The 27,935-nt window shown below is 41.6% G+C and overlaps 1 protein-coding gene across 3 annotated transcripts in view; it reads left to right on the forward strand.

The window, feature by feature from the left end:
* LOC306832593 (partitioning defective 3 homolog B-like) overlaps positions 1-27,935 on the forward strand; it is a 201,422-nt gene that overhangs the window by 47,476 nt on the left and 126,011 nt on the right. For all 3 annotated transcript variants that reach the window (XM_079357396.1, XM_079357397.1, XM_079357398.1), the window contains exons 4-11: positions 981-1,075; positions 10,377-10,447; positions 18,273-18,356; positions 19,629-19,754; positions 23,430-23,682; positions 24,263-24,371; positions 25,891-26,030; positions 26,208-26,336. In XM_079357396.1, coding sequence (XP_079213522.1) covers positions 981-1,075; positions 10,377-10,447; positions 18,273-18,356; positions 19,629-19,754; positions 23,430-23,682; positions 24,263-24,371; positions 25,891-26,030; positions 26,208-26,336 — 1,007 coding nt within the window. The remainder of the gene's footprint in view (positions 1-980; positions 1,076-10,376; positions 10,448-18,272; positions 18,357-19,628; positions 19,755-23,429; positions 23,683-24,262; positions 24,372-25,890; positions 26,031-26,207; positions 26,337-27,935) is intronic.

Here is a 27,935-nt window from a genome sequence, read left to right on the forward strand (position 1 = left end):
AACGTATAGAAATGAACTATAATGACATCTAATTGACTTTGTGTACTTGTCTGTAGGTCTTCTAAAATATATAAGCACTTCTATTACATGATCAGAAAAAATATTCCACAAAAGCCAAAGAAATAATCCGGTCATCTAAACCTTCGCACAAAAAGCATCTGGAGACATGGATCCTACAGAGAGTGTATATACAGTTGTAAACAATTTCTACCACTTTGGTCTCACTTAAGCTGCCTTTGACTTTATAACTCTAAATATCCTTAAGAAGTGGGATTTCATTTTTAAACTTTAATAATATAAAAGAGTTAATTTTCCCCGCTGTCACCTGCACAGAAACACACTCTCACTCCTCTTTGTAGTGTTGCAAACAGAGCTGAAAGGTCTGCATCTTGTCATCTCAAAGATTATTATTAGACATGAGTTTTGCTGAACTGTGACTCTCTCAAAATAGGCTGCTGTGTGTGTGTGAGTGTGTTTTTCTGTGTTCACACATATACGCCTGCATGTGTAAGAGAAATGAGCTTTTCCTGAAACAATGCAGAGGCAGACTTGATCAATTTTCTATTTTCCGTTCCCATTATTCCCTGTCCCTTGTCATATGATTTTCCCCATTAACTGGAAGCAGTCACAGTTTGTCTTCTTGTACTGACAATGAAGATGGATCCTTTGTCTTTAGGGGACTTGGAGGAAAAAGAGTGCAGCTCGAAAAATACACTTTTTTTATTATTATTAAAACAGACGGTGAAAAAAGGCTTCAGCACTTTAGATTTTTGTTGAATAAATATTGTTTGGGCTAGATTATTTTCCTGCTCTAAGAAATGGTGGTATGTTCCTTTAATAATGACTTTAACTTCAAACATTTTCAGTAACTGTCCGTTAATGTCGGATATACACACATCTCTGCCTATTCCTAAAAAGAGAACGTGCTCAAAGCTGCCTGTACTGACAGATCTATGTGTGTGTTTCTATGTTTCCTACAGACACCCCTCTGTTGGTGAGGAGCAGCAGTGACTCAGCCCTCGGCCCTCAGCCCACAGAGATCGAGTCCTCCCTGAATGAGGACTGTGGTGCGATGGTAAGACCCTGAGGCCACCAGACACACACGTTGGAAACATTCTTTATACACAGTTTACACAGAAAACAAACAACCTGAGGGCACGCATCAAAGGGAATATTCTTTGTTGTGACTGAAGACATGTGATGTTTATTTGAAGCCCCTAACCAGGAGAATGATGATGTACATCAGGGGTACGACTAGGTTGTTCAGGGGGCCACATTTTCAGAAAGCTAAGGAACCTGAAGCCCCTCATGCAGGATAGTGTGTGAAAGCCGTTTTCTCTATTAGGAACAGAAGCTCGTGATAGGCTGTGAGCATAGCACCAAAGATGTTCTATTAAACGGGAGCGCTCTGCTGTTTTTAACTCTTTACTGATGCAACAATGACGGTAATTCACAAGTCTCCCCCCATTTATTATTTATTTATTTTCTAATTATTATTATTATTATTATTATTATTATTATTATTATCATATATCCAGTGTTGGCCCCCGGGCCGCCTGTTGAATAGGCCTGATGTACATGATACGAAGTGAATACAATCAGGAGCACATTAGCTCGAAAAGCCTGCGTCTTAAATCTGTTCAACAGTCGATGAATATTTCAGTTTTGGATTTGAACAGAATGGTTCTGTTTCATGGAATGAAAAAGAAACCAACAAACTAAAGCATCACCAAAAATGTGAACGTTTTTACATCCTCGACTTTCTCTCCCCTTCTTCAGCTCAACTTCTTTATCCTCTTAAACTTCTCGGTTTGGTTCGAGTGTGTGATCTTGTCCACATTAAACAGAAAGCTTCCCATTTTAAACTACATTTACCTTATTATAAAGATTATAACTGATTTCATCAAGAAAAAGAAAAAGATGGCCTGCAGACGACAGAGAGTGTCATTCACTTTGAGCAGAGCAGCTCTTCATCACACTCGTGGACTTGAGCTTGTATAGCACTTCTCCAGTCTTCAGAGCACTTTCACACTACAGGTCATACCTCCCCACCTCATGATCATGATGATGATGATGATGATGATGATGAAGAGCACTCCCCTGGTGAATTAAAGTTCCCGCCCTGCAGTGTATGAGCCGTTATTATTCTTCTTTTCAGTGACAGTCTTTCTCGACCCAGCACCTTCCCTCTTTGCTTTGAAGGTGCGTGGTTCTCGATTGGTGACTTGTTTTGATCTAACAACGTGAAGAAATGTATCTGTTGTTATAAAAACGGCTCATTTCACAGTTCTTTAAACTCAAACTCAACCTAGAAAAACACAAGTGTGTGATTGTACCATGGATTTTACATTCACAGCTAACTAATGGAGGCAGAAGACTGGAATATTACAAGTCATCCCCATTATCTCTCTCTCTCTCTCTCTTCGCTCTCTTCTCTCTCTCTCTCTCTCTCTCTCTCTCTCTCTCTCTCTCTCTCTCTCTTTGTGTGTGAATACAGAACACTCTCTTCCTGTTCTCCCCCAATTCTAGTCTGTCCTGCCGTTTTTCTCCCGGCTTCTTTAAGGCGATTCACACTGCCTTTGCACTATTCAAAGTTTCCAACTCACTAGTAGATAGCAGAAAACATTAAGATGTGTGTTTTTTAAATCCTTCTATTAGTGTGACAGTGTCATATTCCTTGTAGACAGTTGGACTCCGTGAATCCCTGAAGCTCAGTGGTTAAGAAAAAAAACATGCATGATTGGACTCTTGAGCGGTGAGTCCTCTTCCCCTGAGAAGGCTGACTGGACAAACAATCTCTTCTTAAACACGCTGTACTCCCCACAGAGCAACCTGCCTGCCAGGCTCAGATCTTCTGGGGATTGTGATTGGTTCTCAGAGGTGGCCAGCCCTTTTTTTTTTTTTTTTTTCCACCTTACTGAGACTACTGGAGTAGTTAATGTAGTGGACAATGTTGTTTTAGGGAAAGAGGGGCTTTAGAGGGGAACACAGTTTAAAAAAAAACAGTGTACAGATTATGGAAGCTTGTATCTGACTAAACATTTCAGACATTTGCTACGAAATGTGCCAAAAAAATGTACCTCATAGTTTCATCACTGGCCTTACAGTTTAAACTTACAAGTTTGCTTTAAACTAAATCCACTAGACAGAAAATGATCTGCAAATGTTCTGTCTTTTATCATGCAGCCAATGAAACAGTAGTTTATCATCTATAAAATCTTTATATCCCCTGTCATTAATAAACACATGCTGCCCACACTAATCTGTTGACTTTCTCTCCCACTTGAACTGTAAGCTGAACTTTAGGAATGTAGCTCATGTTGTTCCGAGTCCTCCGTCCGCTCCGTATATCCACGCTCTGTTTTCACTGCACACTCACACTCCTGTCGCTGTCAGTATGAAATATCACTGGGTGTCAGTTTCTCAGTAGGCCTTGTCCAGACTCCGGGCTTTTGGCTCTTTTATCTGTTGGTGCCATTACTTGATAGCGTGCACATGCGTGACCTCAACCACAACAGCTGTGGACTCTCTCTATTACAGTTCATGTAGCGTATAGAATACCTGAATAAGTGTTATTTAACAAATAAAAGACAGAAAATCAATTCTCTAACTTTGATTATCCTTCTGTATTTGACACTTTATGCTAACTTAAAAGTCATTGTCTGTTTAACTGAGAGTGTGTCACCTAATATATTCCAATTCTGTCAAATTTCAAATGTAAAGGCAGCTTGAACTAACTTTTTTAGTTCAAACTTTATTTACGGTTATTATTTCTCACAGTGTTAGTAGTAGTAGTAGGCTTTATTGTCAGATATGCTCCATGTTAAACATACAGCACAGATGAAATTGCATTCCCCTCAACCCACAGTGCAAACCTGCAGTGCATTAAAAAAACAAAGCACTACAGAATAACAATAAACATGACAATTAAATAATAATAATAATAAAAAAAAATAGCAATACTATGAAAATAACAAATTCTAGCAAAACTTAACTGAAGACATTTGAGACAAACAAATAACAAACGACAGACAATCAACAGACAAGGGCACTTGTGAGTGTTGCGCCAGGGAAGCAGTATGTAGATAAATTAAAGTTGAACAGTAGAAACAGAATACAGATTGAGTTATTAATGTTATGGTTCTGTTTCGTGATACTGAGGATGGAGCTGCCCATGAGTAGTTTGAGTGACAGAGTAACAAGACAAAGTCCCGCCCATGCAGTGAAGATCCAGGAGTCAGGGACCATGTGGTTATTAGTATTATCAATAACAGGCGTCATGCTTTCAGTGTAGGAGCCTTTGGAATAGTTTGAACCGCACATTTTGAATTTTAGAAGTCAGCATATAGTTAAAAAAAGAAATGCTCCTTCAAAGTTGTTGCACCATTTAAAATACACAGTCTTCCATGCTGCTGCTGCTGCTGCATGTGTACAATGACGTCAGCGAAAGTCCTCTCCACTAATAATGATTCAAGCTTTCCTTCTTTAAAGGGCAGTGCTAGTTGAGTCTAGTGTTAGAAGTCACCCTCTACTATTTTCTCCTCCCATCTTAACGCCTGCTTTACGGCTCTCATGCCCTGCCATCATCTTCCATCTGTGCTTTTTTTAAAAACCTGACTCCTGCTGTGCAGACGACCAAGACGACTGTGAATGCAGTAAATAGAAGGAATTATCTGCCTGTTTCAACCACGTCATTTTCTCAGTCACTGTCCCGCTCTCTTTTGTCCCCCTCACTCGGTCTCTGCCTCACACACAGACAGACACAGCACACACATCTCAACCAGTCAGCTTCAGAGAGAGACGTAATGGCTCTGGGTAATTTTGTTCAAATTGTCACTTGGCCTTTTGGTGAGAGCGATGACAGGGAAAAAAAGTACTCTCCTTGCAGTAATTCTCAGTCTTTCTTCTCGCTGTGTCTTTTTCCCCGTACTCTCTGTCCCCTCTTTTTATTTCATTTCAATCCAGACAGATGTACTGGTGGAGGCCTTCTATTCTTAATGCCAGCAGCAAATGAGTGCTGTTCACTCTCTCACTTTCTTTTACACACACACACACACACACACACACACACACACACACACACACACACACACACACACACACACACACACACACAGGGTCGCAGGTTAATTAGAATGTGTTAATCAGTTCAGGGGTATTTGTTCTCACCTAGAAAACTACTGGGGCTAATAAGGCAGTACAGCCTACAGTTATTTATTACACTACACCAGGGTGTGTGTGTGTGTGTGTGTGTGTGTGTGTGTGTGTGTGTGTGTGTGTGTGTGTGTGTGTGTGTGTGTGTGTGTGTGTGTGTGTGTGTGTGTGTGTGTGTGTGTGTGTGTGTGTGTGTGTGTGTGTGTGTGTGTGTGTGTGTGTTCGCCTGCATGTGTGTGTCACTGCTTAAGTGTAGTTAGTCCTGATTGTATGTGCCACTGAAGTCATATTGGATGCGTGTATACACCATGGTTGAATGTGAATGTGTGCTGTTTCTTTGTCTGCTTCACAGTTGGAGAACTAAACTCATGTTGACCACGTCCTAACGAAGGTCACAAAAACTTCAGGGTGGGGACATGACTTGTAAAAATCCTTCTTTCAGGAAGTGCCTTTTGTTGTCTTGATGTGTTGTCGTATATTACCTGTAAGCAAATCTAAACATCAAACACCGTTGGTTAAGAATGGACTCGTGTTGAGGATTATTTCGATGTGTTCTTCTCTCTGCGCCCCCTGACATGTTATTAATCAAAAAGCACATTTACTTTGATTCATTAGCCCTTTGCTCAGAGACATATTTCAGGATGGATTACCTTTGACACAGCAGACACAAACTGCAGACTAAAGCCCTCACGTTAACTTCCCAGCATGCATTCTTATTCATTTATCACGATCACTCTGGGGGCATTTTCAGGGAACACTTAGCCTGATTGGCTATTCAGTAATTAGTAATATCACGATTAGTTCGCCGGTTTTATCCACTTTTAGCAATGATTAAATCAGGCGAGGAGACGACATGCTTAGGGCCCATTTATTATCCATACAGTTATGCAAGCTAGGATTATCCATCATTGAGTGAAAATAGAAATCTGCTTCTCTTTTCTGCACGCCACAAATGCTCGCAAATATCGATTGAGCTGTCTAAGGTCCGCAGAATTATGTATTAACTTTTTCCACAGTAGTTTTCCCTGATTTATTAATCAGATATGTGATTCTTCCAGAAGTTTCTGAAGTAACAGATTTCCTTACAGGAAAAACTTGACTGAGATTTGGATATTTTCTGCATTTACCATTCACAGACTTTCCTCCGCTCGCTCTGCAGCTGATCTGAGAGAGACAGAGATGTCCACTGTTACGTCTGTCCTCTAATGGAACAACTGTTGTCCAATGTCTCCTCTTAGATATAAAACCAATGATGTTCTGCTTTTTGTCCTTTGCCAATCACATCTCTGATTAATTAGTTGTTTACCAAACACATTTTCAACTTCTCATTTGATGGAGCATTAAATCCATCATTTCTAGTCAACAAATACTCGTCTGAAAGGTTCTTTAGGAGTCCGTCTGTTGTGCTTTATACCTGGAGGCCACAAGTGATTTACGTTTGTATGTTAGGGCACGCTCACACTCGGCACCATTAGCCCTCTAAAGTCCAGTTCCTTTGACTTAGTGAGAGTGCTCCGATCTGTGCTCAAGCCCAGCACCCTTCCTTGGCCCCTTCAACAGCTCATGCACGATCACAAGCACAGGCTCAACATGTGACAGCCTGTCATCGTTGAGTAGGCGACCTGGACGGTTTTTGCTGTTTCTGACTAAAATGACTCGAAAGAAGCCACAACGTCAGTGAAGTATGTTTTTTTTAAAATTATTATTATTTTAGTCCGCCTGTCTTATAAACTAAGCACACTTCATAACTACGTAAAGCCATGCATGTCTTGTGTTACTACGTCATGGAAAGACGCGGTTAGTCCTAAAGCAGAGTAATGCGGACCAGCCGGGGAGCGTGTGCTTCAGCACAGTACTGGACACCTAGGCCAAGTGTGAGTGCACCCTAAGTTAATGTTTGTCACTTCAAAGGAAGAAGAATTAGGGGAGCGGTGGCCTAGTGGTTGGGTTGAGGCAGAGGCTGAAGTCATTCCAGAGTCCATGTCCAGACTCGAACCTTTGTGTGGCCCGGCCTCGAGTACGACCCATGGCTCCTTTCTTTTCCTGATTTCTTGCTCTATCATCTGTATAACCAAATAGGAAACGCACAAAAGCCCCAAAATAAATCTTGAAACAAGGAGACAAGATTGTGAAAGAGACGTTCTCATGAAGCTAATTCTTTCAAATAAAAGCCACCTTGCCCTCGAAGGTGAAATGTGGTTTGAACCTTTTCAGTCTTAAACAATAAAGAGCATGACGCTTAACATTCAACAAATGTAATTTGCATCATCTGTAGAACTGCATCTGTTGTTTATGAGCTTCGTAAAGATGAATTGACTCCTAAGTCGGCCTTTGAAAAGTAAAATACATGTAAGTAATGCATCTCTTCTTCTTTAATAGAGCGGGCGTGAGAGAGACTTGTTTCTGCTTGTAGTTATTAAACGAGACATACGCTTCAGAGACTTCCCAGTTAATGTACGAGTGGCTGTTGTTATGACAAAGAGGTTAGGATAATTAATGTTACCTGTCATGATGATGTAATTAAGCTCACATGAGAGCATATGCAGCGAGGCCAGACTAATTGATTCCTAAACCACCAAAGCCCAAACATATGGTTACAGTATCTGCTGTCTGTCAGTCTCTGTTAGGCCTCATCTAACCTTCATCCACTTCTTCTCATTAGCTGCCGCCACCCATTCTTTTGTTCTTTTCCGTTTTCATTTGCCTGAATAGACAGCTCTCCCACATCTTTCTCCAGTCTTTTTCTCTCTCTGTTACTCATCTTGGTTTTCTCAGAGCATTTTTTCTCTCCCCTCCCCCCTTCTGTGTCTTCTTCTCCGACAGGTGGTCGAGGTCATGTGGCAGTGAGGTGAGAGGTCAGAGGTGTAAGGTCATGTTAAGAGTCCATTAGCTCCGACTGCTAACATTGAGCCATATTGACCTGCATGTGTTTGCCTGCACATGTTCACATGTGCGCGCCTGAGCTCAGATAGATATCCTCATGTAGTCCACATGTGGACCGAATGGTACTCTAATTATTTGGTAAGATATTCAACATAAAGGAAGAGCAGGTACATTACAATTTACATTTGGTGACCAAATGTTATCTTGATATGCGTCACACATAATTTAATTTTAGTTTATAATTACATAAATTGTAATTAAATTAAAAGTGTTTAAAGACGTTCTGAGTCAAGGGCAAACCTTTAAATGATAATGCGTGATTTCAGGAACAGAGTATCTCTTTTTTTTTCTTTTTTTTTTTCTCTTTTATCATCATTCTAAAAATTCTTCTTGTTAACAAACTTTAAAAATATTAGAACTTTAAATCTTACAAAATACAGTTTTTGACATTATGATCCTGAACACTGAAGTCTCCTGAAATGTTCGGTGTTCGTTCACACCGTGGTCGACATGTTTGCTTCTGCACTTCTCCTGATATGTTCAGGAGTGTTGGAGTGCACCATGCTAAGAATAGAATGCTCATTCACAAGTCAGGCAAAGCGACAGCCTGACTAAATTGTATGTTGTGAAAGTCGCTCCGTCTGTCTAGATAAGGATGGAGCCTTTTCAAACAAAAACGTTTGGTACAGTCAGTTTTTTTTTTCTGTTCGGAGCTTCTTGCAGTAATCCTTTTTTTTTTCACAAGCGTAAGACTCTCGCCGAGAGCTTCACAGAAAGGAGGGAAGTTGCTGAAGCCAGTCTGTCACAGATATAACATTAACAGGTCAGAAAAGGCCAAAAAGATATCTGGAGAAAAAAGCTCACATAGTTTGACCGAGGACATTTTTAAATGCCAACATAGATACAGGAGAAACAGAGTGACTTAGGATGTGGACAACATGCTGTTTAAATGTAATTAAAGCTGTACTGCTTGTATGTCAGTAAGGCCTTGTTCACATTCCACCTCCAAATCCGCTCATCCAGATTATATGTGGTTTTATTTTTTATTTTTTTTTAGCCTGTCTGAACACAAAAAGCCACATTAGATCCGATTTATACAAATGTGATTCTAACTACCTGAGGAGTTGGTTTCACAGATCCGACTCAATCTGAACGCGTCAGTCGCTTCAATGTGTCTTCTGCTTCACTCGCAACGTGACACCATCGACAAAAATGACAATGACCTCGATCCAGCGGGTCGGAAGTTAACTTCAATTTTGCTGTTGTTTTTGCTGGGCGTTACCTGTTACCATAGAAACCAATGTGGATCAGACCACGTCAATACGGACAGGCAGATCGGATCTGGTCACTTGCGATTTGTAATGTGGACAGTCAGTCAGTTAGATCGGATTTGGGCGGCAGTCTGAACAAAGCCTAACTCAGTTTACTTTTTCAACATTCAGATTGAATCCCTGCTTTGAAATGAGGAGGCTTGTAGAAAAGCAGCTGGTCTAGAGGTGACATCAGGACTCTGGGTCTCTACAGACCAACACAATCAATACATCTCTCACAGTGTCTCAGATGAGCTGAGAGGGTTCTAATATTTGCAAATGTGGGACTTGTTTCCGGGCTGCTGAGATTGATTCCATCTAATTCTGCTATTATACCAAAGTGTGTGACACAGTAATAAGGCCGTGCATAAGCCTGTGTGTGCGCCGTCATACACACAGGAATGTGACACTGTCACATATGGAGTATTAGATGATTCATCATCATAACACTGTTGGGCTTGAACTGTGACCTCTTCCCTGTGGAGATGACCTCTCAGTGTCACCAAGGAAAACATGAGCACACTTCATGAGAGCCTCACGTCGATGTTTAAAGTGATTATTACAGCTCCCTTGGATCTTATTTACTCTCTTACTCTCACTTCTGTCCCACTCTTTCTCTCAGATTTCATCCCCATGGACAGCATTATATATTACTGCTCGACCATCATCCATCATATCATCATCTCCTTCGCTCATCACCTAAACACTCCCTTTCATTCATTTTATAGAAGCATTCTCAGCTCTTTGAAATTGTGGAAAAAAAAAAAAACAAAAAAAAAACAACGGATGTAGTGTCATGAAAGCCAGAAAACCAAACAGAGTTCATTAATCCACTAAATCATTCAGTGCTTTTTGTGTTTCCTCCCCCAAAAAAAGTACATTTGTTAATCTGTCCATAAATGTCCCAGTTTCCCCTCTTTGGATGTATGAGTGACCTCAGAGTGGGTTGTTCCGCTCTTTTTATCCTCTCTCTTTTCCAAATGCCACTCACAGACTAACAGGAACATGTTCTTTGTGTTGTCTCTGCAGGCGTCCGGTCCTGCTGCGGAGAGACCAGCAGGGGTCGAGCAACCCCAGGGCAAACACACCTTCAGTGACAGGTCAGTGTGTTTGTGCAGCTCCTGTCCTGTAGTCCACTTACTGTATGTAGGCTTTGTAGTTGCAAGTTTGTCTACATTCATGTTTATTGATGCCCATGTGCTTGTTTGTGTCCTACTTTCCCTTCATTAAAACTGGATTCCAATCCAGATCAAGGCCCTTCCATATATAGTTAGTGTAAAGAAGCTGCATCATTAGCCCAGTACAAAGAAGTGCCAAAATGGGGTCAATGTCACACACACACACACACACACACACACACACACACACACACACACACACACACGTTGACAAACATACACACACGGCCTCGAAAAATAAACAGCTACAAAGACACTTGCATCTTTTTTTCTTTTTTCTTATTTTTTTTTTTCTTTCTTCTTGTAATAGGCAGACACAACTGAACTCATTACACACTCTTATGAGTGCTGCTTCATTAAGTGTTTGGGCTCCTGGATGCCCTCTGTCTCCTGTGGGCTTGGAAGCACATGTGTGTATTCTCTGATTGTGAAGGATATGGGGATGGTAGGCAGGCAGGCTCAGTCTAACACGGAGCTGTGTGCTCAGGCAGACAACATTGTACATAAAAAAAACAAAACACAGGTGGCCATGACCACATGACCCAGGCGCCTGTGAATGTGTGTGTGAATAATCATAGCAGGGATTCACTCAGATTAAGATGTGTACTTATGCTGTTTCTATGAGCTACTTAACCCCCTCAAAAATATTCGCCTGCCATTATTTAACTTTACATGGTTTAAAACTGAGCCTTAAGCTGTGTCTTAAGTTTCTGTTATGAGTCACATTTGGAGCTGCTGTGGCTCCTTTTGTAGAGTCGGGCAACTCTCAGTCAACTAGAAGGTTGGGGGTTCGATGCCCCACCCCTTAAGTCACATGATTCCTTGGGCAAGACACTTAACCCCAAGTTGCCGTCAGTGTGTGAACGTGGTGAGAATGGGACATGCAGTGTGGTCAAAGGGTTGTAGATAAATAAAGTCCACCCCAGTGACTCCTGACAATCCATCGAATTAACGTTTAATTGAACACAACCAGCGCCCACAAAACGGTATGAAAGCCAATCACTGGAAAAGCATGACTAATACAAAGCCAATAAATGGGCCAGTCTGAAAGTCAAGGAAGTGGCTGTTACATCATTGATCTATGTGCTCCTCTGTCTGCCAGCAGTGACCTCTGCTAATGGATGGTGTATTACTCTGTGATTTGAAAATCAACAGGTCAGTGTGGATGCCCAATTAATCCACAGCTAATTCATAAATACAAGAACAACCTGTAAAGAGAGAGATATGGGGGAACAATGAAGACAGAGTAATGTCTGACATCAGCGTCAGCAGCTGTTTTAGTGCTTTCTCTCCATAGCAACCGCTGAGGAGAGGCAGTGACACACACACACACACACACACACACACACACACACACACACACACACACACACACACACACACACACACACACACACACACACACACACGCACACCTTGCACTACATAAAGCCTTCTATGCAAGGTGTGGACGAAAACTGACAGATGTCATCAAACTAGTTTGAAGTCACTGCTATAAACTACGCTGCATCCTGAATTAATGTTAAAGCCAAGTCCTGATTTATTTTACAACATTTTCAAACCTGAAATGCACAACATTATTTGATTATTTCAGTTTTATTTAGCGTGTTGCTCCTGAACAGTTCAGTGCAGCGAATAGAAATGTTATCATTAAAAACAACAAAAACACTTTTCTTATTCTGAACAACTTTTTACGTGCACATTTCCTCTTGTGCGCACACACTCTAATACACTAAACATCTCAGCTGTGAGTAATGAAAAAGTGATGTAATGGTTTTTTGTGGTCGCCGGGGAAACGATCCTTGAAATTGCAAAAAAAAAAGAAAAAGAGGTCCAAATTGAGTAGAGGAATGCATCCATAAACATTGGAGCTGTAAAGCATAAGTTAAGTGAATGTGTGAGCGTTTGTTCCTCCATATGAGATTTTACTGTGGTGTATGTCCCCCCGTGTGTGTGTGCGAGCGCGCCTTTGAATACGAAGCTACACCTATAAATACAGTAATGGCTCATCATAATTTAAAGCACACAGCATGGTCACCGTGAAACTCATTACCTACGACTCAAAATGTGCTTTTTATACCGGTGAACAGATTTACTGTAAATTGCTTTATTGAAATAGCATTGCCGGCGCGTTCTATTTCTCTGTGAAAAAAGGTGCTGTGTATGTTGGAGGTGTTTTATAAGCAAGGAGGTGAAAAGGTAAATGGGTTCCACTGGCTGAACAAGACAAACTGGTTGTGAAAGGAGTTTTAGACGTTAGTATTATATTTCTTTTACGACTACACTGCTTTTTATCAAAGGTGAGGTCCCTGCTGTCGAGTTTTAAAGATGCTAATGTCCATACTTGTTCATCAATCTCCTCCTCTCTTCCTCCATTAGTTGGTTTTTTCCCCCTTTGTTCTTTGGGACGATGGAAAAATTGTTTTTGTTGCAAGAAATGTGGACACCTCATTGAGTAGGAAAGACAAATCTTCTGAACCTGTAACTTTAATAGAAAGTGTAAAAGAGCGACTCACAGCCGTAAGCTGGCTGGTTCTTGGTCTTTTCTTATAGATGGTTTTGTGTCTCCCTTGCTTCCGATCCAGCAAGCGTGAAACCCATTAAGATTTGGAGCTTTTCAGTCAGTGATGATTCCTCCTTAGGATCTCATATTATTGTCAACGGGTTTGTCCTCAACAATGCATAGTATAAACCTCCAAACCTTTATCAACCTCTGGTGAAGTCTTATTGTCCTCTTATTGACCTCACTGAGGAAAGACGAGTTGCTGCTCCTGAGGTGTTCCTTTTAGTGTCTGAAACATCTGATGAACTTGAGTTGTTCTCCAGCCTTTAAAGTTACTCTCGTCATATTTTGAACCGTGTGATCATGAGCTGATGTGCATTGGTTCGTCTCTGGTTTTCTTTAAATCAATCAATCTTTATTTGTATAGCGTCAATTCATAACAGATGTTATCTCGAGACACTTTACAAAAGCAGGTAAAGGACCTTACTGTTTGTCTGTTAACATTAACAAAAGAGCAGGTAACAAGACCATGCTCATCGTTATGTTTACAAAAAGCAGGTGAAGGACCTTACTTATTGCTAAGAGCCCAGCTTAATCCGTCATAGCGTGGCAAGAAAAAACTTCCCTTTAACGGGCAGAAATCTTCTGCGAAATCTGCTAAACTGCGCTGGGCTTGAAATGGGATGGGGGAGACGGGACAAGATGCAGAAAGAAGGGTAGGATAAGATAGGAGGGGGGGGCAGGTGGTTGTTTGGACAGGCCATCCTCATCAACAGTCCCGAGGAACCTAAGAGAGCTCAGGAGCTCACAGAAAAAGGAGAGGTTAGAATATAAAGATAGAGACAAGCAGTAATAAGATATGAAAGCAGAGAGAGAGAGAGAGAGAGGGAGAGAGAGATAAGAGATACTGGTGCCAGTTCCCCCGGTAGTCTAAGCCTACAGCAGCATCGCTATGAGCTGGTCCTAAGCCAGCCCTAACTATTAGATTTATCAAAAAGAAAAGGTTTAAGTCTATTCTTAAAAGTATATAGTGTGTCTGCCTCCCGGACCCCGACTGGTAGACGATTCCAGAGGAGCGGTGCCTGATAACTGAAGGCTTTACCTCCCATAGTACAAAGGACTTGAGCTTGTATAATACTTTTCTAGTCTTCTCCACCACATGCTAAAGTAGCTAATCCAATACATACACATTCACACGCCACAGACGAAGCAGTGGGAGTCATTTGGGGTCGAGGTTCACATCGATACTATAAAAAATGAATCACACTAATAAGATGAGTGTCGGCAGCTGTGCAGCAGAGGAGGTCGGTTGTAACGTTACCATAACAAGCAGGTTTGTAGCCTTGCTTGCCCAAACTAGTGTAAGAGCCACAGAGATTACGAGGTGCGACAGTGTTTTTATTAAAACAATTACAGGAATCATTTCAGTCATAATTTGTCTTCAGTCATTTTGTAAAATAAATATTGAGAGAATCGTATCGTGAACTCAGTAACGTGAAGCGTATCATATCGAGAGTTGGGTGAATCGTAACATCCCTACCGAGGATAAAGCTGGGGATCGAACCCCCGACCTTCCAATAAGGAGAATACCAAAAGCTGCTGAATAACTTTAAATATTCAAATCAGTGCAAAAACCTGAGAACAATAAAATGTTCTTTTTCGAGCTCAAACGTCTTCCTCGTTGGTAATTGCTCATAAAATCAGCAGCGACATCAGTCCAACAATCTCACAGCAGTCAGGCTCCTACTTTACACTCATTCTATTCTGAAATCATTTTTTAGACGATTAGGATTATTTAAATATTAAAAAAAAGCATTTGAATGTGTTTTGTGTATTTGCATGCTTTATTGTACATTTGTTCTGATCTACATTCCCTTTACTCTGTACATCACTGGCTCTCCACTCTTTGAAGTGAAGAGGGGAGATAATAAATAAGAAGAGGGTGAAATACAGGGAGAGGAGCAGAGTGGTTTGGTAATGCACATCCTCCTTTTTTGTATCTCCTCTGTGCTTCTGTCTTTCATAGCAAGGATCAGTGAAGTGGCAGGTGGATAAAGAGAACACCTGCTCTCTTCATCTCTCTGCGCTTCCCTCCTCTCTGCTGCTCTCTCTGTGTGTTTGGCCCTTTTTTTTTTCGCCGTCTCTTGTTCTCTCATCACTGTGCTCCGTCTCTCTTTTCTCAAGTCTCAACCGTTGCGTCTCCGCCTCAGCCCCACTTCACTGTTTGCAGCGCTGCAGCCTGTCAAATCTCACGAAGAAATAAAAAAGGAAACGCAAATGGATCTCAAGTGTGTGTGTGTGTGTGTGTGTGTGTGTGTGTGTGTGTGTGTGTGTGTGTGTGTGTGTGTGTGTGTGTGTGTGTGTGTGTGTGTGTGTGTGTGTGTGTGTGTGTGTGTGTGTGTGTGTGTGTGTGTGTGTGTGTGTGTGTGTGTGTGTGTGTTTGTGTGGTGGAGATCAGAAGCACAGAAGCAGGAAAGGATAGAAGGAGGGCTGGTTGTTTTCCCCCCTCTCATATTAATGCTATTCATTAGCCTTGTCTAATTAATTCAGTGCCTCCTCCTTCCTCATTTCAGTATATCTTCCTCACAAACCATTCTCCCTTTACCTCTTCGGTTTTTTTTTTAAGCAGATTTAATTTATTCCTTTTTTTTAATTTTACCTTTACCTAGGCCCCAGTTGTTCCATACTGTGTTTAAGCACGGTTCATTATCCCCCGCTGGCCTGCACTCACTCTCCTCCAGGACTACCAGGCCTGAGCCCAGTCACCTCTTGTAACGTGACATCGTCATACAACACAAACACAACATTACCTGATCATGAACAGTGCTTCGTTTGCCATACAGGCGCATTTGAAAATGAAATAACAAAAGGGATGCGCAGTCGAGCCTTGTACGCACATCAGAGAACAACTAGAGCCCCGTTTCCACACAGCAGTCCGGTACAGATCAGTACAGTTTGATGAAGCCTGATCCTGTTTGTTTCCACAGCCACCCGTGCCCTATTTGGTAGGTGGTATGTAAGCCGGATTCCATTAGCCGCTACGTAATAGCATCACATGATAGCCGCTAACCGCTAACTAATAAATTAAACAAAGGAGAAAAACGTGACACAAACAAAACCAACCATAGAAGACATCCAGCAGCTCATCTACTCTGTCACTGGCATACAGCTCTTTACTACAAGAAGTCAATCCAGCTGTGTTTCAGAGAAGGCTGTGTGCCGCCAGGAGAAATACAGACGTAAACCATCGCCTGTGTGTTTTCAATCAATGGTTTAAACATGGCGGAAGTGACAAATATTTCGACCAATCGGTGGACTGCAGTGTTTGGCTCCACCTTTTCGTTTCAGCTCGATATTCTGCATTCGATAAACTACATTCATAATAAGTACGGATGCCCCAATTTGTCCCACACGGTTCATCATGAAAACATGAAGAATAAAGGCATCTTGGTCAAACGGTTTTCACTGCTTCAATTTCTTCCAACTGCCCTTTCATCTTTACTTCCTATGTCTCCTTGTTTTTCTGTCCTCTTTCTGTCCTTGTTTTCCTTGTGTATGTTTCAACTCGAATGGGCCGAATGATGCAAAGGAGAGAATTTGTTTTTTCTCTGTGGATCTCCCTCCTGTTGCACTCCAACATCCTCAACCACTCTCTCTGTGGAGTTTATCAGCATCAGTACTCCTATCGGTTTATGAGGGTTTAGGGATGGATGGATGCTAGAGAGAGAGAGAGAGAGAGAGAGAGAGAGAGAGAGAGAGAGAGAGAGAGGGTGAGAGCTGGTAGAACTAAAGAGGACAAAACTAAGTTCAGACAAACTCAGAAAAAATAACACACCCACTCTGGGAGCAGGGAGAAGGTCAGGAGAGGATTAATGGCTGTGCTCTGATAGATAAACTAATCAAACAAACAAAGACTTCAACACACACACAGACACACACACACACATTTAAACAGAGACAGAATGTAAAACAGACACACTTGAATATTCCAAAATAGACGGGAGACGTGGAGACTGAAGAAAGGAGGGAAGCACATGAAGATGAATGGTATAAAAACCTTTTTGAGACACAGATCGATAAGTCCTCTAAGGGCCCAGTTTGCATGGAATCAGTCCTTGACAATAAAAAGTGTTTGAAGCTCGATGAAAGCATCCATCGAAAGTCATCCGTGTATCTAAAGCTGTTTTTCACATGAATATGATTTCATCGGGGTTCTCCTGAGGTAAGCCAGGCCGTGAGAAGAATGACACGGAAGCGATGGACAGTGAACAACAGACAACAGAGTCCACTATACGAGGCTTTTAAGAGAATATTTAAGTGGGCAGCTTCTTCAAAATATCGGATAGAAGAACCGGCTGGTGATCAGAAAATATAATGCAGCAGTTGAATGAAGCACACAGATCTTACGGGTCACATGCAGACAGTCTGTGGTTGTGCAAACGTCACCACCACCTCTGTGTCGCTCTGTGTGAGGGAGAGGAAAAGCAGCTCAGTCGTTTTTATTGTGCATGTGTGAAACAACTACTTACTTTATGATGGTGCTTTTTGAATATTTTCTGGGGGGGGGAAATAAGGCTCAGTGTCTGTTTGTGTTTGTGCAAACGTAAACCTTTAATGCCTTATGTCTTTCTTTAGTGAGCACTTTGTTATTCTCATTGAAGAGGAAGAAGTGGTGTCCACTGCTGTCTTTTTGCACTGTGTGTAATGTTGAATAGCAGGCTGTCAACATTTAATGAAGCTGCTTGTTTTAAAGGCCCTGACACACCGAGGAGATCATCGGGGTGAGCGGGAGTCCGTCTCCGTTGCTGCTTGTCGGCCTTTTCGTTATTTATTCATTTTTGGCAGATTCAACATGTTGAATCAGTGAGAAGTATCTCCAGGTTTTATTTGTCTCAAGCCCTCGACACAGGTTCGGGAAAGCCTTGAGCATGCCGCCGCAGTATTCATGCTTTCAACCATGCAGTAGTGCGGTTTCTCCTCATGTCGCCTCCACCTCTTCTTTTCTTTTTCCACTTAAAAAACCAACAGCTGACAATGCTAGTGCTTTTTTCAACTTGTGCGACAGCGGTACGTGATGGTTGGCGGTCGTCTCTGCAGTGTCTTCCCGTGTAACTTTTTGACCAAGACAAAGGTGACGTGAGGCAACTCCACGGGCCTCCCGCTAGTTCTTTCCCGTCTGCTTGGTGTGTCAGGACCTTTACACTTCACACTGACAAAGTGTTGTTTTTTTTACACGTATTACAGCTTGACTAGAACACTGGAGATCTTGGGAGAGGACAGTCCCCTGGGAATCCACGTGGTTCCCTACAGCTCATCGCTCAGTGGTCGGTGAGTATCGTGCATGCATGCACACGCACAAGAACACACACACAACACAATACACGTACGTAATAGATAAACCAGCAAATCATGAAATAATTAAAAGGGTTGAATTCGCCTACGATTTCCCTCAGTTTTCCCTGGCCATTGTCCACCATGTTTGTCAACCTTAAAGTCGTGTTTGACCACCAGAGATTTGGAGAGAAATCCAGTTTGTGAGTCAGCGCTCTGCTTTTTGTTAGTGTGCTCTTTTGGACCCGTCGTTGCCGGTCCATGCATTGTATGAGCCAAATGGTTGGATCTTTAAAACTCGTTGTCCTTTCACGTTTTTCAAATCTTTTCAGTGTGGGCCAGGCTTTGACCCTGGCACTGCAGTACATGGCAGCTCCATACAAACACAATGGGGACGATTACAAAAAAAAGAAGAAAAGGAAGGAAAATGGTTGAGTTATGCAGAGTTTTTCTTTGGGTGTGTGACAGTCAGACAGGGGATGGGGATTTCCTAAACCAAAGCAGGATGAGTTTTTTATTGCTGTTCTCATGACTCACCTGACCCTGCCAATCTCCTTCTTGAATTCCTCGCTCTTACTGGTCTTTTTTTTTTTTTTTTTCCCCTCCCCGTCTTCCGCTCTCTTTCCCCGAACACCTCCTCGTACAGTACGCGTCCCAACATCTACCAACATCCCTTTCACACACTGACCTGTTTTGACCCTTTAACGGCTGAAGTCTTTTATGTGTCATTGTCATCACATCTTCATTACTGTGAGGCAGCGTTAGACTTACAGGTCAGCCGGTGCTAAAATCATCCCCAATCATCTCTTTCTGACTTTGTGTAACTTTTGAATGTTTATTTGTGACTGTATCACATTGATAAAGCTTTCACACTTCTCCTGAAATCTCCTGAAAATATTTCCAGGAAGCGCTGTAAGATTATTCTCTGGAGAATTTACCTTGATCCAAAAGGAAGAGTGAGTGACCGCTGCATAGAATGTATACACGCAGCCACTAAGATCTCTGTGCACATGATAAAAATGGATGAATTACGTTTTCTTTTCACCAGTATATTATTCTCTGCTCTTTTGTTGACGTTAGACACAGCATTGATATAAAAGTATTTTCATTTTAGCGTTGTGTAGCCGACTGTGTTGCTTCCTCAGCTACTTCCGCGTTGTTGTTTTTTTACGTCAAGTCTTACATCACTGAGTGTGCTTGTGTGTGCATACATTCGTGCAAATGAAATGAAATAAAGTCCACCTCTCGTCTCGCTCGATCTCCTTTCAGGTCTCTCGGTCTGTACATCCGTGGCGTGGAGGAGGAGAGTCGCTCGAGAAAGGAGGGCTTGTTTCAAGAGGAAGAGTGCATCGTGAGGATCAACAGCACCAACCTCATGGACAAGACTTTCAGCCAGTGAGTGCAAAAGCTGCGAGCAGTGGGTCAACAGGGTCGGGAAAAGAAAAAAAAAAATGCTTACAAAAGCAGATCCAAAGGAAATGAGAGAACAGAAAACACGGGCCTGTTTAAGAACTGCGTGCTGGAATTCTCACACATTCTGCGTTTGATTACAGTGAGTGATGGCACTACTACGAGATCATAAGCAGCAAGATTTCTTATGCTATTCAAAGTTAAGTTTTGGATAGGACAGCTGAAGAGAGACAGGAAATGTTTGGTGGAGAGAGAGCGGAGGATGAGACGCAGCAAAGGGTCGAGGACGGAATCGAACCCACGGCCGCTGCGATGAGGACCTCCGTACATGGGAGGGGGGGGCGTGACATAACCGCTATAAGCTATCAGCACCCCATAGCAAGAATGATTAATTCCTTAGTATTCGATTCATATTTGAATTCCCATTCACCAGCAGAATATAGAAACACGGTTTTCTGTCTTTATCCCGTATAAGATGGGTCAACACCGCCACCAAGAAGGAAAACATAAGATGAACAAGAGCCCTAATTGTATGTCCATAGATACATCTAAGGTCTGAAACCTTTTGATGTCGGAGCTTGCTTGGCCTTTGCACACTCTTCTTTCTTCATGTGTCTTGTTTCCTTCCCATTGTCGGAGGGCTTATAATGCCGTTTCACCGAGAACAGCAGAAAACGACACTTGGCAGATGTTTGGAAAAGCGTTGTGCTCGCACGTCCGTCAGACCTCGCAGGCCTTTTGTGCCTCTGCCCGTTCCGCATCATTCATGTGAGACCAGATGTTTCTTCGGAGAGTTTGCTTACAGTTCCCCAAAGCACCTCAAAGCAGGACATTAATATGAGAGTATTTGGGTATGTAACGTGATTACAGAGCATTACAATGACAAAAGACACACCTGTAAAAACAATCGGCAGAGATTACCAGGGCTGATGCAAATGTTATAATGATTACAGCACGACGCAGTGGCTGTACAGTCTTGCACAATAGTCCTTGTCCGGTGTCCAGTGTGGTAATAAGATTATACGTGAGCTGTTTTATGCTGTACTGGAGGTAAATGGATTATCACCAGAGGGGTTTGCACCCATTGTTCAAAGACGTGGGTAGTCCAGTGTGCATTCACTCACTCACAAACACACAGACGGGCCTTTTCAATCCTTACATTATTTAGTTAAAACTCAGACCCGCATACACATGATATCAATATTTCACAAACAAGCCGCTCTTAAACGTCTGGATGTCATGAACATACAATGACACGTTTGAATGCGATCTTACGTACGCTCCAGGCGCCAGTATTGTTCGCTCATGGCAGGTGTATTGAGATGTAGTCCCAGGGAAAGATGTCTAAGTAGGCCACAGAGTGCCCGCTGATCCCTGTGAGTGACACACACACACACACACACACACACACACACACACACACACTAACTCACCTCCATTGTCGTAGCTTGGCAGCCGTGTTGAGGTAGCCTGCTTGATTAGAATATCTCTTTTACACAAATGTGTCTCTGCACATTGTCTAACCACGAACAATAATGATATCATCTGCTCACAATGGGCGCCCATACACACATCAGCACACACACACACACACACACACACACACACACACACACACACAGCTTCACATCTAGTTTAATTATTCTGTATTGTGGTCCGAGCACAATATAAAATCACCACAAGTGTCATTCAGGAAGGTGGGACACAGAGATTTGCTTAGACTGCACCGTGTTTTACGCTTTCAGTTTGCAAATCCTGTCTGACATGACCATGCTTCCCCAAGCAAACACACTCAAGCTCACTTCCAAACCAACCTTGGTGCATCTCTCAGAGAATTTGGCTCTGAATATTAATGTGGAATAATATGAGTGGGTTGCTGAATAAAACTTTTATTATCACTGGTATGTAGAAGAAAAAAGAGCAAAGATTGGTCAGTATTACCAATAAACAAACCCTCTGCACCATTTCAGAAGAAATGACTGAAGGAGTTTGTTACATTTAGTAACAATGAACTGAGGTTTTAGAAAGTTAGCATGCAAGCTAACGTGACATTTACGTGAAACTCTCATTCCAAAAGAAACGCAGCCCCCTTGTCTATGGAGTTAGATTTGTGTCTTTATTATATTCGAGAAAAGAAATGATCTGAGAGAAAAAAAAATGTTTGAGAGAAAAAGTTTTCATACCAAAAGCAAAAAATAATATTTGAGAATAAAAAACAGATGTGGATCAAACCAGAGGGAATATCATCATTTTGGAAAAGAGCGCACAGTGACGCCAACAGCCTCTTTCTGAAAAGTTACACGATTTTTAACTTGAAGCGGCCTCACAAAAAAGACGGGGTCACTCTTATCGCTTATCGGAGCGCTTGTTCTCCAGCCGGCTATTTGCTTCTTGCAAACGCTCTCTACTAATGGTAAACAACCGATAACAGGCACTGGCACATAGAAAAACGGGCTTGGTTGAGGCGGGGCCTAAATGACCATATTCATAAAAGGACGTACAGTCGAAATGATGTTGCAAAAATTAGTTTCCATCTTTGCTTAATAAACGTAAAGGATGGAAACTTCCCCACAATATTGTATTTCTGTATTTCACCTTCTAGAATTACAACTTTAAGATACTTACATAACTGAAGTTTTAATTTTTTTTTATCTGTCATACACTGCTTTGTAAACATAGTCTCTACAGAACAGAAATATAATGATCATTATACCTCTGATAATAATCAAGAAGGAAAATAATAGGAGCCTAATCCTGTTACATGTAAATAAAGTGGATTTTCTCTGTTGGTTATGTCGGGTGAATGATGGGGTGCAGCGATCGCCCCTGACACAACGGGTCCTCTAACCGAGTTAGAATAATGTGATAGAAACTAATCCTTTGCAAAATGATCTCTTTATAGATCATGTGATTATAACGGCCAGCTGTTCAGGTGTCACGGCGCTGTGTTGGCTTCTCCTGCTCTGTCCTGTCACAGTTTAATATTTTCAACACTCATTGTATCAAACTTACATTAAACACTCTGTGACCTTTGACCTGCGGTTACGTCTGTTTGTCCTTCTGTGTTTTTGATGGTTGTAAAGTTAAACTGAGATCAATGACTGTTCGATCATTTCTGACATTAACAGAACAAATTAGATTGATTAATAATGACGAAATAAAAAAGAGCGTCAGTCTTAGAATTGACGTTAACTTTACATCACTAAAGTAAAGAAACACGAACCTAAGATATCCATCACTGTATTCCACTTTTGAAAATCCAACACCCCCATTTATAATAGTTAGGAACTAATCTGAACTCTTTGAATGTGTCATTTGTAATTGGATTTATACCGTGTTTCTTTTTGATGTTACGTTATTAATCCTAATGGAGCTCTAAGTCCTCTGACGATTACTCAGCTTGTCAAAGATGAATAACTACACACTGCCTTTAACTGTGATAGATGGCATGATTAGCTTTAATAGTATGCCATATGTGCTGCACATATTTAACTTGAAACTCAACGCACTTGTTGAACAAAAGTTTTTCTTTTCAATTTACCTCTCTCACTCACTCTCTCACTCACTCACTCTCTCTCTCACTCACTCACTCACTCACTCACTCACTCACTCTCTCACTCACTCACTCTCACTCTCTCTCTCTCTCTCTCTCATATCCAGGGCCCAGGAAGTGTTCCGTCAGGCAATGCGTTCCCCTGTCGTCCGCTTGGACGTCGTTCCCTCCTCTAACAGAGAACTCTATGAGAAGAGTGTGATTGGTCAGCTGTTTGGCAACAGTGCCGGTTCTGACAGCAGCCCCCGCGTCGCCAAGACCAAAGAGCCACCCCCACCTGTCAAAGCCAAACCCACCTTCAAGCCCCCTGAGAATCCCTCCACACGATTGGTAGATGAAGCTGCCGTCGTGGAAGCTAATGTAAGTTGTCCTGCATCGGGACTTTGCTTCGTTTTAGATCATACTTCATGAAGTTTGAATGAGGTGATAAAGAAGTTCCAGGTTTTAAAGATGAACATAAACACAATGTAGACACTGCAGTGTTGCCTTATTAGACAAAAGTGAGTATTTAAATATAAATATAAAATGATGAGTCACAAAGTAATCCTTACAGATGTCTTACTTAAATCAATTCAGCTCTGTGTCCTCTCTTACTCCCTCCAATCTGTTCATCCTTGTCTTAGAGGACATTCAGGCATTTAAACTTTTGAAACCTTCCCCATTGCAACAACTTGAAGGCGTTCAAAGAATTTAATTTTTGAATGTAGCATGTCGTGTTTGTTTTAGACACATTATTATTCATCAATAATCTCCATACACACCACCCACAATAACAAAGTAATACAAATTTAAAGAAATGTTTTCCGAAACCTCATTCAGTTTTTCAAATAGATTCTGATGATTAAGGATTTCATCAAAACAGTCCAGAGGGTTTGAAATGTTGTTCCATTTGTCCATACAGTGCTTGAATTGCTTGAACGCTCCTCTTTCTGTACCCCAGACACCAAAAGGGAGGAGTGACAGCCCTCTTTTCAAAAAGAGTCCTGCCCTCACCAACTTAGTGACCAACAAGAGAGGAGGACGCAGGCTGAGGATCGATCTCAAGAAAGGTGAGGAACACCTGGAGGACTGACTGTCATTTGAATAGATTCAGAGTCGTCGAAGGGTTTTCTGAATCTATGAATATTTATCATGGCTGAAAAACATTGAAGTTTTCAGTTGCGATTAATCAATACATTTCAAATATTAATCAACATCAATTAACGTCCATAATTTTACATATAAAAAATGACAATTTTGAGGCTTTTATTTTGAATTTTTTTAAATTGGAAGAAGCTGAGAGTACTTCACTTCGCTGTTTAAATTCCATGTTGCTTTAATCTAAGGTTAGGACAGAAACTCATTACACATCAGAAACTCAATAAAAACATCAAAGGTCAAATTGAATCGTTTGCTGTCATAAGGTGGTTGTAACTTTTGACATGCAACCGAGCTGCCAGAAGATTTTTAAAGTGAAATAAGTCATATTACATATTCAACGTTTAAATACATTCCTTACAAAAATAAATAGTGTTTTTTTTTCTCTATGCATTTGGTGACTTAAGTAACCAATCGGTTTTCTTGTAGGATGCTTGACGTGTTGTGACTATTTTGGCGTGTTGTAGGTTTTTTACTGGCACAGTTGTTTAGGAACAAAGTTTGTTCCTCTTAATGACTCTCCTTTGATTCCACTTTCCTCCCATCTCTCTTCAGTGTTTTTAGTGAGCATTATCGACTCTTTGATGTGTCGTCATTTTCGGAATGTGTCGAATGAATCTGGTTTATTTCTCCTGCTGTCGGCCCTCCTTCCTTTCTCTGTTCTCTGGCTGACTCTGCTTCCTCTCGTCCTTCCTCTCTTCATCTTCCTGATTCCCTCTCTTCAGGCTCTATTAAGTCTTTATTGATCTGTCCCTTTCTGCTGATATGAATTCATACGGGATCAAAGTGCTGACTTGGCTCTGCTAAAGAGACCAGACTGAATGAGGTCCATAAACCACACAACTAGTCTCACTGTCCATGTCTGCTCATTTGTGTCCATGCACGAGTGTTCACGAGTGCTTTAATGCACATTTAATGGTGCACAGGTTGCTTTACTGATTTCTGATCTTTATTACTTCTTTCCCCACTACATTAGCTTCCTGTTTCCAGCGTGTTACACTCTGTCTTCTTTTACCTTCTCCTCCTCTCTGCCCCACACCTGAACCCATTCTTAAAGCCTTCACACCTGCCGATTCTGTTGCACTAGCTATAGCTAAAGGGTTTAAAGCCACACACACACACAATATCCTGAAGGATTTAAATTATCACCCCGAGAGTGTATAGTTGGAAGCTGAGTCAACAACACTGTGTCGAAGTTCTCAGAAGTGGTTGAGAGGAGTGTATTATGTGACGGTCAGGGATGGATTGGAGATTTAGACTTTTATAAAGTCAGAGGAAGACAAACATAGAGGCAGAAGATCCAGGGCCACACAAGAGGTCTGTGTTGACGTAGACGTAGAACTGTTAGATATTCTCACACATTCTACCTGACCTCACCTCCCCATCCACATTTCATCATTCCTCGTCTTATGTCTTTGTTCGTGTGTCTAGGTTCAGAAGGTCTCGGCTTCACTGTGGTCACCAGAGATTCTTCAGTTCATGGTCACGGTCCCATTCTAGTTAAAAACATACTGCCACGTGGAGCCGCTGTCAAAGATGGACGCCTGCAGTCTGGAGACCGTATACTGGAGGTACAGAGATACTGACTGTTACCACAAACATAAAGTGACTTAAAAAATCTGATCTGCTTGTGTCGATGTTTTTTCCAAGCTCGCACAAGGACGAATAGAATCGAATCCAATAAAGGCAAACAATGGAGCTTTGCTGATGAGTGGTGGTGCTTTAATTTAATGCGTGTGTTTGTGTAGGTCAACGGTGTGGACATCACAGGCGTGGGGCAGGAGGAGCTGGTGTGTATGCTACGCAGCACGCGTCAGGGAGAGAGTGTGTGTCTTGTGGTTCTACGGCAGGAAGAGATGTTCCTGCCGCGAGAGATGGTAAGGACCAATCACATGGCTGTATGGTCAGCCAGTAGAACGAATATCTTCTAGTTTTTTGTGGCCAGTAACAACTTTTTTTTTTGACTGACTTTCTAATAAGGCAGGCAGAAAGACAGGCACACACACATTTAACCCCACCTCTCTAATTATGCAGTGTTTAATCCAATGTGAAGGCCCGCCTCGCAGCCTATTGGACAATAACACAGTGATCATTGAAATGTAAAGCTTTCCATTGACATTACATACATGATGTGCCAGTCTTTCCCTGCCACATTGTTTCTGCCCTGTTTCAACCCTGTTTTACTCAATAAAAACGTCCTTTTTTCATCTTCTTTCAGTTTACCTGCTTTTTCCTTCATTCCTACTCTGCATGATTAACTACTTTGCACTTAATCTTACCAAGATAATCCTTTCTAATTGAACACTACTGAAAAGGTCGGCGTAAAGTTTTATTTTTTTCGTACCGCTTTGTTATGAAAAGCACAAGAAACTGTCTTCATCTCTCTTCATGTTCCCAGATGAGATTCTGGATTAGCTTGTTGCATTTTGCTGTAAAAAAAAACTCAAAAAAAAAAAAAAAAACTCAATCTGAATTCTGGAAATGTTTTTTTTTTTCCATCTGCTTCACACCCGACCGGTAAATCTGTAACGCTTTCATAGTTTTCCATCTAGTTGTCGGACAAATTCATACATGTATTAGTAATTGTGTCTAGTATGCAGATGTTCAGCTTATTACATGAACTTATTCAAGACTTTTATAACCCTAACCCTAACCCAGAAAACAGGGAGATAAAAGTCAGGACAGTCAAAGAAGTTGATGGAAATATGTAAGATGATACGCATGCATTCATATGGTCAAAAACGGTCTTACTTTGTCCTATATTATAGGACTGCCTTTACTCTGTTGGACCTCTTTGTTTAGTCGCCTCTCTTCTTATCACACTTATGTTCATTGTTTTTGTTTTTTTTAATTTTCCCTTTGAGTTCCTGTTCTACTTGGTGTCATTTCCTCTCTTTTCAACTTCTGTTTCCTCAGGTTCCACACACACACACACACACACACACACACACACACACACAGTCTGAGAGAAATGCTTCAGTGTTAATATTTCGTATTATTTGGCATCCTGAGGTTTTCTATGGAGGCATGTCAGACCTGAATGGTTGTCCTCTTTTGATCTTGACAAAGTGTCACTTCTACTACTGTGTTATACCTTTATACAGTGAACAATCCTCAGAGCTCCCTTGGTTACTCTCCCTCAACTTCCCCTGATCAAGGCAACAAAAAAACCCTTGTGCCTACAGTAGGTGTTGACACTTCTAGATGTTACCGTTGCATTTTCATCCGGCTTTCAAACTTCCAGAAAACTCCTGAACATAACCTGATATTTCCAAGAGGAGCTGTGTGTGAAGGCAAACAGCTGAATGTTTCTCCTGCCAGGCCCCTTGGATTGTTTTTCCTTAGCCACTTGGAGTGAGTTGATGTGAGAGCGCAGCGAGATATTATCCAGAGAATGCAGCTCAGGCCAATGGGAGGAGGAGGGACTTGACCGCTATGATCTCCACGCACATAATCAAACGACTACATTAGACTTC

Source organism: Symphodus melops (assembly GCF_947650265.1).
Source record: "Symphodus melops genome assembly, chromosome: 12".
NCBI classification, from domain to species: Eukaryota; Metazoa; Chordata; class Actinopteri; order Labriformes; family Labridae; genus Symphodus; species Symphodus melops.